Below are 14,185 nucleotides of genomic sequence, written 5' to 3'. Positions count from 1 at the left end.
GCTGAAAAAACTCCAATAAAAAAAATCAATTACGTTGCCATGTTAGAGCATGCCATTAGAATGATCTTTGTTTGTGTCTATGTCAGTGTACAGTACATGTAACCCTACTCTGTGAACAGCCACACAATGTTTTGTTCTTCATGCATGTAAACATCCATCTAAACTAAGCAAATGTAAACTGTAATGCCACGCCTGGGCCTGGCCTATCTAACCAACAGGATTGGCACAAGAAAAAAAACTTCCTAACCTTAAAATAAAAAACCTTTATAGACCAAGTGGAGGGAGCAGAGCAGAAGATCGACCATAGAACCACTCCCCACTATCTCTATTAGTTCGGATAGCAGTTCCATGCTTAGTTTTTTAAGACATTTTAGTTTTTTCCTGGTGGTGTAACGATAGGTTTGTGTGTTCCCGGTGCATGTTCTCACTGTCCCTGTGCATGTAGGGTTAATCGGGGCCTCTAAAATGGTTTGGGTGTGAGTGTGTCTGGTTGTTTGTCTCCTTATGTTAGCACTGCAATAGACTGGCGACTTGTTCAGGGTATATCCCACAGTGACAGTCCCACCAGTCCCCTGTGACTCTGTACAGGAAAATCTGGGTTAAGAAAATGGATGTTCTGTTTCCAGCTTTAAAAACATAGATATGTAAAATGTTTCACAGAGGAGTGTGTTTGGGATCTAGTTCTCTGCTCCCATTTCAACCTGTTAGCTTTCTTGAAATTGGAAGAAATCTCATAGTCCTCAGCCAGGGAAGATCAGCACATTTCTGCCAAAGGTTTACTCTCAAATGTTATTTTATATGTTGTACATCTCTGGCTTTATCCCACAGACTCAATGAAATCCAGAAATATCCCTCAAAAAACATTTCCTCTTTTGATGGCAATAATAGAGACCTGCTTCTTTTTCAAAACTTAGCCATCTCTGCAATGTATATACTGTAGCTCCAACATCTGTGTGTTTGTAAGTGCCTTTGTGTATCAGCTGCATAAGTGCAAGTGTCTTTGTTGTTTCAGATGGTGTGTATGTTTGTGACAATGTGAGTGTTTTTTGTTCAGAGCAGCCTTCCCAGCACCACCCCTTCTCTGCTCCTGGCTTCTCCTCTGAGGATCTCCAGGAAGCCCAGTTTGGTCAAGAACTCCAACCTCTGACGGTCTGTAGGCTGCACCTCACAGAACACACCCCGGGAACCTACACATGCAAATACATAAAGGAGTTTGGCCAGTGTGCATGAGTTTGTTTTTTTTTTTACCTTTATACAAATACGGAACACAAACACACACTGTGAGCTTACCATTGGCCTTGAGTGCAGTGAGGAGGGCAGTAAGCAGGGTGCGACTGACACTGATATCCACCAGCTCAGGCAGAGCATCCAGTCGCAGCTGAGAGGGGAAGTGATAGAGCAGGGAGTCTGGGTACTCGCCCTGGTCCTCCTCCATTAACTGTATTAAGTCCTGCATATAAGGAAAATCACTGTCATGCTGTCTTGAAGGGTGTGATGTATGTATAGTTTCCTACTGCTGCCACTAGATGTCAGAAAAGAGCGATATTTGATTAAACAGCAGCCTACTGTAAAATTCATGACAGTTCATCATCTGCAGTTTATGAATAAACAAATTCACAGTGAAAGAATAGACAGATGTTTATTATCTACTGTAACACACAAATGAAATCTTTTGCCACTTTATGCCTTGAACTGTAAAACTTTACACCTTTGACTGATATTTATCTAAATCAGGGGTCTCAAAGTAGCGGCCCGCGGGCCATTTGCGGCCCAACTTGACATCAAAGTTTAGTGTTAGTGCGGCCCGCACATTTTTCTCACACACATTTTTATTTTTATTATTAATTCCCCCGTCAGTATTTCTCTGATATTTAGTTTGAATTTTTTTGAGGAGTGGCAGCCTCCGTTCTGCTCGGTGTGTCGTTTCTGTCTCTGCATGCTCGCGCATTTCTCCGCTGCAGAGGAGTTCCGCCCCCCGACACACACACACACACACACACACACACACACACACACACACACACACACACGTGAGCGTACTGCAACAGCGGACAGAAAGCGCGCATTGAGAACTGTGTCAAACGATCCGTCAGAATATAGTCCCAGAATGGATCAAACTAGAAGACTGCCGCGTGTTAATCAGCATTTCCATTTGTGCTCGCTGTGAATACGCAGGTCACATGAAGTACTTGGAGTTTCTTTCTTTCTTTTTAATCAGGATGCTAGTTGAATAGAACACATGTTCTCAGTAGCTGCCCTCACTGTAAACTTATCAATTCGATCAATAAGGTCATTCAACTAACGATTATTGAATTAATCAATAATTTGCATCCCTATTCTGACCTGTTATTAATAAAGATTGAGACGATTGGACCAGTACTTTTTTGGAATATTTGAAACCCTTTTTTTTTAATGCGGCCTTAATGCGGCCCAGCCTCACCCAGACTATACCCCCAGTGGCCCCCTGGGTAAGTTGACTTTGAGACCCCTGATCTAAATGGTTACAGTCAGAGTCACTATGATGCAGATAAAATGGCAAATGAATCCTCCACAGATGTCACGGTGTGACTGTTTGTGTTGCTCACCACCACCCCTGCTCAGCAGTAATCTATTACGTGTTTGTCGTGATGGGCAACAGCAACATTGTGTGTCACTGTATACCCTTAAAGAGGAAGGGCTGGATGATTAATCATCATTGTCGTGATTCACACCCTTTTTTTATTTTTATGTAATTCCACCATTCTTGTATTAACATGGAGATCTGCTGCATGAAACAAGTGCTTCCTTTTAATAAAAAAATGCAAAGAGAACCAGACAGATTATGCTAGACGACTGATGTATGTGGTTTGACTCTCAGGTGTTGCTGCGTCACTGACACAGTGTTTGTTTGTTTACCTGCATGTGCCACCAGTGGGGTATTAATCCTTTACGGAGGGATCCAGATGGTGTGACAGCAGGTACGGATGCTGTATGTCTAAATGTTAATGTGATTTTCCCTGGTGTTGTGTGTGTCTATCTTAACAAAGTAATAATTATGGTTCAAAGGGAGAGATATATATGAGGAAGTCTTGTACTGCAATATTACCCATGTATTCACCTGTGTGTTGGGGTGTGTGTTGCCCCCCTTGGGTGGGTATTTGTCCCTCATTGCAGGTATCCAAGTGGCCTGGCACCGCTTGGCGAAGGAGCGAACATCCAAGATGCCCAACACACAGCCACAAACGCCAAGCTCATCTTCCAGGATGAAGCTGTACTCGGGACACAACGCCAGGCATGGTCCCAGACATCTAGAGTAACAAAATGTGGTATGAAATTAAAAAAAACAGATATTATGGGCACTGTACTTTTAACTCTCTCACACACACCTGTCTCCTATGACATCTGGATGAGCAGAAGTGGACTCTTGGGAACCCTGAGTCCTCAGGTGAAGTTGGCGGACCATCCGGTATAACTCCACCTACACACACACACACACACACACACAAGAATTGGTTCTTCATCAGTGTGTAAATAACTTCAAATCCACATCTGAAAATTACCGTCCATAGACAGGAGTATGTAATGCACATCGTAATTTTATAGTAAATACAGTGAGACCTACTACCTTGTCTTTGCTGTGGTAGGGCCTGATGTTGTAGAGACGAGAGGTAGGAAAGAGAGGTGGAGGATGGGTAAAAAGTTCACTACTGCTGCCAATTGGGAGAAGCATCTACACACCGCATAAACAAGCACATGTTAAAGACTTCATTTGACAAAGGTTCATTTAGACCAGTACAAGCCTGCACACGTACCTGCACCTCTCCAGACACTCCCCCTTTGAACACCCATGGCTCCGAATCCACTCCCAGTAGGTCCGCCCCTGTGGTCTTCCCACACCCTGCCACAGACAGGACCCACATGTTATGCTGGTGACATCATGAGGTTAAAGCTAGTGAAACTCCAGGAAAGTTATCAGCGGAGACAAAAAAAATGATTGCACAGCTTTAAATATTTATGCCAACATAAAAATTCAGCAGTTTACAGCATCACAGCTTCTCAAGAGACGTTGGCTGAAATTAACTTTTTTCCATTTTTCTCTCCTAAATATTTAAAGCAGCAGCAAAACTGGTGGTTCAGTCCTCTCTGTGCCGAGAGGTGCTGAGAGGTAATGACTGAATGTAGTTATTTCAAGCAGAGACAAGGAGGCAAGAGGTTTAAATGTCACGGCCACTCACAGTGGAAGCAGTTTCTCCAGGAGCCAAGGGTGGAGCTGTCACTCTGCACTCGTCCATCTGTGTGAGGTAGATGAGTGGGTGGGTGAAGGGTGTCATTAATTAGGCAGCAACACCACAATAATCTACAGAAACCTTTTCAGTCTTCGCTTATCTTCTCTTTTCAAACATAAGTACGGTGCCAGTAGTATTGTGTGCTACAGTGTAACAAAAAGGCACTACATAGTAATAGTGCATGAACTAGTTAATAGTACATACAGTACTATAGAAAAAATCTTGCATAATGTTCTTTGGGTATAAAAACAATTCTGTTCTTTATACTATATTGCAGTAGACTGTTGTGTTCTACAGGCTATGTATTGCAACCTACTATATTCCTTACTATATTCCTTGGGACTGCTACAGTCTGCACCCTGATCCTATTATTCTACTGTATATTACTGATAAATATCAAAGGGTAGTATAGCACTTAATGCTATGCACTACTTAATGTACCATATTGTGTGGATGATTATTACAGAGGAGTTGAGTGATGTATACAGCTGGTTATCCAAAGTATTCTTTACAATATGCAACTATGCCACGTTATGCTAGCTGTGTTATGTTTTATAACACTATATTCAATACAATGTATGTGTTCTTACCAAGCCAGCATATGAAGGCCTTTGCTACCAGAGCTGTGTTCCGCAGGTCCCAAACGTATGGGTAAAGATCATAAAGCACAGCCCTATTGGCCCCACCCACGACGCTGCAGTGGAGCTGTGCAATGTCTTCACACAGAGACAGGAACCTGGAGGCCCGCCCACGCCACTCATCAACCTGAGGACATAAAGCATATTCTTCGTATTCATCAGTAAAGGCTGGCACAGAAACTTCCTCTCAGAATTGTCACTGACCTTCTGAGGCGGTGTCTTCTTGCTGTTAGCGCTGACCACTTGGCAGTTAGTTTTCAGCCAGGTCAGATCCTGCAGCAGTTTCTGTGCCGATGGGCCATGCTCATGTGGGAGATAATGGAGACCAACCAGCAGCCGCACCTGGGACTCACTTAGTACCCCCTTCCCACCACACAGTCCACGACCCTGCGCCTTCTGTCCCTGGCCTCCACCTGTAGGAGCTCCAGACCTAGATCCTGGAGCCTGCTGATTGGTTTGACTAGGCTGGTTTGTCGTCTTTTTCTCCCCCTCTCGTCCTTCCCTCTCCCCCTTGGCCTTGGTAGGAGGTGATGATGGTGGTGAGCTGGAATTCAAGGGGAAGACTGGGAGTTTGGCCACAGCAGAGGTTGCTCTGAACATGGAAGGGCAGTCAGATCTGTCAGGAGTTTTGCAGCGGGACGTTGGAACAGAGGTGCGATGGTCAGTCCTCGAGCTCTGCCGACCTGTAATGGTAAGGATAAGAAAACATGACATAAATATAGCTAGCTCACTCAGACAGACAAAAAAGCACTGAATTATTATTGTATTTTTCACCTGCTTGCAATGGCTGGTTGAGTTCTTCCATCCAATCATGTAGTGCAGCAGAAAGTGCTCTATCAGGACAGTACTCACACTCCTCATCTAGGACACACACAGCATTGTAGTAACTGGGGATACTTCACTAATTTATATTCAGAGTGTATCACAAACAAGAAACTCACCTAAATCATTTTGCATGCCCAGTCTGCAGTGCTCAATATTACAAGGTTGCACCATCATTAAAATTCCTCTTCCATTTTCATCCACAGTACAGGCCCCAGTCTGCCCTTCATCTTTTTTTCCCCCCCAGCATCTCCTCTCTTAAAGCCTATTCGTCCTCCAAGCCTCTGCCTTGTTCCCACTCCACAGAGGGACCTTGCTCTTATCTAATTTCTTCCTTCATCACCCCACACAATTATTCCTCCACCCCGCTAACCCCCACCCCAGCCCACCCACTCTTCAGAACAGCACAAGCTAAAATGCTTCTCTGTTCCTACAATTTTCCAACCATCCCTTGATTCTCATCACAATGCATTTTACTTTCACAGTTAAAGAAATGCAGCGAATATTAGGCAAATGTCAAATGAAGGTGATGTAATGGCTATTATTGCTATGCTAATGTAGAGTTATGACACAGCTTTGTGTGAAACAGATTGAAGAAATCTAATCACAGCACTTACAATTAGATGCAGAAAGGGTAATGTTTTTGTGTACTAACACTGGAAATGATTTCTTGCTGGTGGTCAAAATAGTGCTAGTTGCCAAGCAACACTTAGTAAGCAAAGGGACTAATTGTGGAATAATGTGGTCTGTCAAAGCCAATTATATTTTATTAACTCATCTCCTGTGCCATCACTGCTGCTTCTCCCTCACCTTTCAGCTCCTCTTTTCCAGCTCTATACCAGGTTCCCAGCGTGTGCAGCGGAATGTAGTTGGCTTCAAACTCGCAGTTTGGGTTGAGCAGCAGGCCCCTCAAATGGCTCCTTAGCTGAGGCTCCCGACCCTTGAAAGGCCCCAAGAAGAGACGTCTGGAGTCGTAGTCATTAGCATGCAGGTTGTCCCAGATGAGAGGGGGGCGCTGGAGGACAGACTCTACCTCAGCCAAGCAGTCTACAGACAGTTTTCTGGATATGACCTTGCTACCTATAGATCAGAGTGAAGGGAAATGTTTGTATCGGTGAGTTAGCATAGTTCCTTTGACAGCTTTGTTGCATAGTTTGCGTGCAGAGCTGTCAGTGAGGTAAGGCTTATAGATAGCACTTCTCTTCCAATTCAAATCTTCAAAATAGAACATATGCAACTTTACATTTCACCATGGAATAATGTAAGGTAGAAATATGGAAACTAACTTAATAATAAGGAAAAAGACTTAACTGTGTAGACGTTAATGTGTGTGCGTGTTTCTACTGTACGTCCATATGTGTGTGTGGGTGGATGTGCATCTAAATCACTAGCTGGTTTGTGAGGGGGCTGTGTGGATCTGTGCCTGCACTTATTTGCATGTGTGCATGCTGAGCTGTGTTTTTGCCAGTGTTTGTGTATTTTTTTTCGCCAAGAAGGTGCAGGTCAGCTAATAAGGCTAAAAAAACAGAAAACAAGATTCTAAATGCAGAAATATGGTGTTATACAATAAAGTCACATTACGTGTGTCTTACCTGTCCATATTACAGTTATGTTAGGCAGGAGGTCCTCTCCGACAGTTTGCAGGTAGGGTGATTTAGATACACTAGGAGAGCACAGAGAACCACAGTACTCTACAGAGAAAGTGGGAGAAAGGAGTATGATAAGAGATACAGTAAAAAGCAGTCAGATTTTATTTCACCCCCCAATCTTACCTGTGGGGCAAAAAAGGAAGACAGGTGGTTCCCCCAAGTACCGATAAATCTCATTGGTTACAGTGACCTGAGCATGGGCAAATGAAGTGAAGGCCTCACTGTCGGCCTGACACATGGAGTGATCGATGTCATCGAACAGAATGGCAAATGCCTGGCAACCCAGGTCTGATACCTGAAAGGAGTGATGACACCTTTTATGAAACCTATCAGACATTTCTCTAGTGTTTTTTGTGGGTAGCGTACCTGTCTCAGCTTGCGCTTGAGTAGCGTCAAATCACAGGAAGAAGAGAAGACAATGTCCTGACCAGGAGAGAGCGCGTAAACAAACCTCAGACCTCTTGACTGGGCCTCCACTATGAGAGTACGCAACTGAACTGGAGGGAAAAGCAGAAGGATCATCTTTCCTCATTTACCTCCACTATACCCAACCTTAAGCAAGTGGTAACAGTTTTATTGTCTTTTTTAATTTATTTGTTTTAACATTACAACTATGTTTTAGCTATCCATAAAAAGACACATAAACACTTGTACCTTTGTGGCTAATATTTACCTGAGAAATCACATATTTTACCATGAATAGCAAAAGGTATCATGTTCTTATTTAGTAACTCAGCAAAATAATTCACATGTATGAATATAAATTCTCACAGACAAGTGAGCAGATGAACAACTGTTACATTCTTACCCTCCTCTTCAGGAGAATAGACTTCCCTCCACAGGAGTCTGTGTTTCAAATCATCTTTTGGGCCATACAAGTAGGTGTTCAGGCCCCAGTGCTGCATCCTGGTGGAGAAACATGCCACAGGAGGCAGACATTTCACAAAGGGTATGATTTGTTAGATTGGTGGTCTTACATTTAAGTTGTGTTATAGTGTTATGCAACAGATGTATATGTATATTTTGCATGTCCTGAAGTTGGCAAGCCGCAGACAGTAATGAAAAAAAACACAGGATACACTTAAACAATACCCTTCAAAAGGTACTTTTTGTTTCCATTATATTACTTCACATCATATCTTGTTTGACTTGTTTCTATGGCAACCCTGTCTGACTGATGTTTTTATGGCAACCGATTGTGATGGAAGGTGTCTATGCCAACCATTTGTGACTGTAGCTTCTGTGGTTGCCATTTCTGACTGTAGTTTCTGTAACAACTGTCTTTAACTTTAGTTTCTTGGCATCTGGCTAAAGTTTCTAGAATAAACATTTCTTACAGTAGTTTCTACAGTGACTGTTTCTGTCTGATATTTGACTGTAGTTTCTATGGCACCTGTGTCTGGCTGTAGCTTCCCTGGCAACTGTTTTTAAATGTATTATCTACAGCAACCCAAACTTCTATGGCAAGCATATCTGTAGGTTTCCGTGGCAACAATCTTTGACTGGCATGTGGAAAGTCAGGTTTTGGATGCCTGTGTATTGGATAATGGAGGGTGAGGCTTTGTCCAAACAAGTGTTCATAATATTATTAAAGTCACCCGCCAAGAAGCCAATGACAACTGGTACCTAAGATTAATCTGCCCTCAGGGTCTAGATAAATGTTTTTTTTTAAATAATAATTACTGTGCCATTTTTTCTGTGAAACAGATGCCCCTCCCCCCTCTTGTGCCAAAATGACAGGTATTTCAATCTGACGTCACACACAGTAGTCCCATTACGCACAACTTTCAGACCACACTGACAACTTAGTCAAGAACACGTCCACATTCCATCTCTGCTTCAAAGTTTAATTGTTACTCCGGGTCATGTGAACCTCTTTAGGACATTGTTAATAATTTATTCATTTCTTTTTTTAATATCCTGCTTACATTTTAGTTTTTTTAAGAAAATGTAATATATCTACAAATGAATTGACCTAAAATTGTTTAATACTGAACTGAATATCTATTGCTTATCTAACTTTTATCAGTTACAACTCTTTCTTATCCTTTCCACACTCTAGGCCCATAACAGCATTTGCCAGGGGAGATCAGTGAGATGATGACAGGAGGCAAAAAAAGAGAAAATAGATCCATGTATTGATCATAAGCCACTGAGGCCACCTCAGTTACAGGAAATTACCTCCTAAATTATAAATAGAGCATAGTACTAGGAGTGAAATGGTATCTACATTCACACACAAACATATACAGTACAAACATGAGTATTGCTCTCTGTCTCTCTCTGGATGTGGACCAGCTCATCTTTCTTGTCATTTGTGGGTGGGTCGTGTTCTTATTCTCTCTCTCTCTCTCTCTCTCTCTCTCTCTGTTTCATTTCCTGGACAGATGGTGTGTAAGTCGCCTCCACAAAGCTACCTCCTTCAAATCGCATGCACACTTACTGTAGATACATTCACATCTCTACTCAGCCAATCTTATGCAACACTCATCATATGATTTTTGCCTGCACCCCACACTATGGTCTAAAAAAGCCCAGCTATAAATAAACCTGGAAGCCCACACAGTCAGCTGCTGCTAGTTTTGAAAGTCAAATTAATCGTCATAGTCTCCCTATAAAGCAGTGATTGCCTGTTTAGTTTGGCAGCTTCTAAGGTACAGATTAAAGTTTAGTATGTTAATCATCGCTTCTATATATCTGTATTTTTACAGTGCTAGAATGATTTGGGTGTATATTTCTTTGCCTGAATTTAAGAGCAGTGAAAAGCATAGAGCAGAGGGACCTGCTCTCTCTGGAAATACAGATGACTGTTACTATTGGCTGCCAAACTACAAAACTGTGTCACAGCTCCCACTGGGGATATATGTTGTTCCACTTATATGTAAGATCACTGTGCCAACGCAGTATACACGCAATTCACATGAAAGGGAGACGCTCCATCCTTTATTAGTGCATCAATCTCCTTGTTCCTTTTATTGTTTTACTTTTACGAATGGACCAATCAGGCTTTAAATGTCACTTTGACGGACTTGTTGTTATGAAATTCATTATGAGCAGCCTGGAGCTGCCTTTACTTTGCTTTGGTCTGACTCACCGGATGTAGACTGTGGATATAAAGCCTGCCACAAGCCAGCATCCCACATGCTGACAGTGGGAAGTTTTTAATGAGGATTTGTTCTGTGTATGGTTAGGAGACAGTACATTTAAAACGTTGTTGTGATGTCACAGGGACCAATCTACTGATGTATTATACCTTAGACAAGTTTCTGTGATTCAGCTTTAAGGAACTTCTGCATCAAGCTAGCAAAACACCTGTGGTTTTAATGAGTTTAGTGAGTTCCTCCAGAGCTAAATTATAGACAGGCTTTCACCAGGGCACCAGTGACTGTGGGTGAAGCCAAACATGAATCCTGACCTCACAGCCTTTATATTACATGACTGCATCTTAGAGCAAATGCTCTGTAGACACCATCTGCTTGTCTTCACTCTTTTAATGGCTTTTGTCCACCATTGTTATGTTGTTGTGTTGAATAGGCTCTCTCACAGGTGCTGTTCCCCATTCTGTGCCCAACAGCTACAGAGCATGGTGCTGCTGTGCAGCTTCCGTGTGTGTGACAGCTGAGTAGAGCTTCAGGCTCAGCAAACCATCCTTAAAGGTTAACAGGCCACACAAATTATCTATTAGCATGGTATAAATATACTGTGTGAAACCAGATGAAACAATTCAATTAGTCAAACACCAAACATGATTTGAAGACATGCTTCAGTTTAATTTATGTCTTCTGTCCAGAGCTGCTTCTTACCACTGATTCATTGATTGTCATTGATTGATTCATTTTTGTTCACTTTTCCCAAATGTTAAGTCAATATTTCTTTTCTTCCACTATAACAAAGTGCAGCTTCTGTCTCTCCTCTATTCCTTCTTGTCATCCATGACTGAGCCTCAGGACTCACTTTGAGCCTGCCCTTTGCTGGATGGAGTCTTTCTGCATCAGTGATTTCTCTCATCTCTGCTTGGCACTAAAATAGAGGCATGCAACTGGGTTTAGCCCACAGGCATCAGGTCAGGAGCTCCTATACCCAGAGTATTCATGCAGGGTAGAGGAGCAACATAAAAAAATCCCCACTGACCAGGTGTACAAGGCATATGCACAGACACCTGTGTTCACAGACTGTACATACAGAACAGTTCATGCTGTACAGGGCTTGCACAAAGGGTGGTGGCACTGCACTTACCATTGGAACAGAACTTTCCTCTGATCCATAGACCAGGGCCTCCCATAGAAACCTAGAGAAGAACGTGAAATGAGTGCACACATCACATTACAGATCATGACATCTGACAATACACACTCACAATGCCGATTAGCTCTGAAGGACCACAATGAAGATGCTTTAATCACAATAAATATCTGTAGTTTAGTTGATTACTTTGTAGCAGTTATAGATGAAAATGTTAAAATTTATTCCCAAATGAGCTCCCAGAGCTTGTGGCAAAACAACACAAGGTTCTTCCAGTGCTTACTTTATCACATTCCTGCTGCGTTTGGCACAGCCATAATTCATCTGCAGCTACACACTCCATCATATGTTCTATTCTTAGAAATGGGAGCATCCAGTGTCCTTCTGCCTCCTTTGTGTTTTTGAATAAGTCTGCTTATATGTGTGAGCATGTGTGTACAGGAATTGGGTCAGAGTGGGAATTAAATTAGATACACTTACAATCCTGACTGCTCTTTCCCACATGCCTATGGGAATATGTTTATTGTGATGTGCATGTGTATGACATGTCTACCTGCATGTCTTTGTGTCCTGTGGAGGGCCCCCCTGCTAAGCCAAACCCAATTACTAACTCTGCTGGATGCCACCACAAGGGGTTTAGAAACACACAGGTGTGAGGAGGAATAAGAATGATTAATAAGGCGTGTGTGTGAGAGAGAGATATAGATACAAAATGAATTGAGTGCACAAGCTGGGATAGTGGACAAAGCAAAAAGTTAGGACACAATTATTCAGCTGATCAAAATACATCTTAAGATTTACAGACAAATACATTTTTAAAACGATTATCAAAATATGATATGATATTCATTAGCCTCCAATCATAATGACATATAATCAATGTATGTACTGTTTTTGTTTTCTGCAGTGTGATTCTGTGCCTGTAATGTCATTAGGATCATTACCACCACCGTTAACAGTAGGGCTTCACTGGTCTTTTATTTCATCATCATTCCTCCATCCTCACATCTTCACAGCATCTCCAACCTCATGTTGTCATGTCATACCATACCAACCTCATCACAGTCATTTCCATCCTCATCCTCACCGTTATTAGCATCATCACATCATCTTCATTCCCACCATTATCGCCTTCCCTTTAGCCTGCAGCCTTTCAGCCAGACGTTAGTGAATGTTTTTCACCGCCTGCTCTTTGATCTCCACTTCAAGCTTCACTGAGCACCATCACATCATCTCATACAGACCTTCACCTTACGCCAGTCTTCAAAAACATCACCACTCCCAGTCCTTTTTTACAGTAGCTGACAACACGTTCGGTTTTACAATATAGGTCAAACGGTGGTCTGTTCAAAATCACCTCTTGAGGTAACAAAAAAATCACATGACCAGACAGGGGGTCAGAATTGAAGTCGGCCGCTCTTACCTTCCACCACCCCACAAAGGAACTGCTTCCTCTCCTCCATTCTGTCCTCTGCACCGCTGCCTCCCTCGGTTTCCAGTCGGCCCCTAACGAGCGAGGGAAGACGAGATCCTCTCCCTGTCTGTCAGCTTAGATCCCGGGAGTAGTATTCATGCCTCTTCTCGATCTGCTTCTGCCTCCATCTCCTCCTCCTCCTCTCCCTCTCTTTTTCACTCTACATCACTGGAGCTTGCGTGCTGCGTTCAGGTGCCGGATGAAAGTTGTAATTGTCGGAAGACTTATTACCTGACGATTTATAGCCTAATTCCTGACGTATAAAAGGAAAACATGTTGTTTTTGGAGATTTTTATTATTAAAAAAAAACAAAATAGTAAATATTTATTTATGGAGAGAGCACTTAAGGCTATCTAAAAAAGATATTTGCTTTTTTGCAGTCGCATAATAAAACAAAGGTTATCAACACGGCGCTTTGCTCACATCGAACACTGCACTGCCAGTGTTTTAGCTAACGGGAATCTGAAGACAGCACTGTCAACCGACAACAACACTTTACTTGGATACAAAGCAGTTCTTATACTTAAAAGTTATTGTAGGTTGTTTAGAGTCTTTTTATGTTTATCATCAAATGCTGGGGAAATGTCTTATGCAGATGTTAGCTGTTTTATACTGCATTAAGGTTTGGCGTAATTAGCATGCTAGTTATAAGAGTAAAGTTAGCAACTACCTCAGTTGTGTTAGTAAAATTAGGGTTAGTTGCTAATTTTACTCTTCGGTAACAAGCTATTCTGTTCGGCAGCTAGCTACTTCCCCAGCATTAATACAGAACGGTAATTTGTTTCATAGATACACAATATATGCTGCTAATGTGGAAATATTGACTACAGTTTAAATTTTGTTAATTCGAAGGTATACATACAGTTTTTGACAGTAAACCAAGGTTTTTTGGTTAAATAATATAAACTGGGAAGATAACATTGCCACAGAAATAACATTTGGTCACTTCAGTCTTTATTTTTTTACAACGGAAAAAAATATAGAAATACGCCAAATGGATAAAATTAATAATTGTATCACATATGTTACAAAATATATGTGTATATTATATTTGTACAGTGTTATATTTATATATATATCTATATATATATATAT

At 41.9% G+C, this 14,185-nt stretch overlaps 1 protein-coding gene across 1 annotated transcript; it reads right to left on the bottom strand.

The window, feature by feature from the left end:
• Window positions 1-971: 971 nt before the first annotated feature.
• Window positions 972-13,180, bottom strand: LOC114450950 (protein O-GlcNAcase). Its single transcript, XM_028429418.1, has 17 exons — window positions 13,040-13,180; window positions 11,611-11,662; window positions 8,183-8,280; window positions 7,741-7,871; window positions 7,498-7,669; window positions 7,318-7,416; window positions 6,536-6,805; window positions 5,678-5,764; window positions 5,108-5,586; window positions 4,856-5,030; window positions 4,215-4,271; window positions 3,792-3,877; window positions 3,605-3,709; window positions 3,366-3,457; window positions 3,098-3,287; window positions 1,291-1,450; window positions 972-1,187 (listed from the first exon to the last, which is right to left on the bottom strand). Exons 1-17 carry the CDS (start codon window positions 13,077-13,079, stop codon window positions 1,051-1,053), a joined length of 2,430 nt encoding a protein of 809 aa, XP_028285219.1. The 5' UTR covers window positions 13,080-13,180; the 3' UTR covers window positions 972-1,050.
• Window positions 13,181-14,185: the final 1,005 nt, after the last annotated feature.

Source organism: Parambassis ranga, chromosome 18 (genome assembly GCF_900634625.1).
Source record: "Parambassis ranga chromosome 18, fParRan2.1, whole genome shotgun sequence".
NCBI lineage: Eukaryota > Metazoa > Chordata > Actinopteri > Ambassidae > Parambassis > Parambassis ranga.
Note: the sequence above shows the minus strand (reverse complement) of the source record. Positions and strands in the feature narration are given on the sequence as shown.

Coding starts and splice junctions, on each gene's coding strand:
- LOC114450950 (XM_028429418.1), bottom strand. CDS start 13,079: ATGGAGGAGAGGAAGCAGTTCCTTTGTGGGGTGGTGGAAG. Junction 5,587..5,677: donor CAACCAGCCATTGCAAGCAG/GTGAAAAATACA, acceptor TTACCATTACAG/GTCGGCAGAGCTCGAGGACT. Junction 3,288..3,365: donor CCAGATGTCATAGGAGACAG/GTGTGTGTGAGA, acceptor TTGTTACTCTAG/ATGTCTGGGACCATGCCTGG.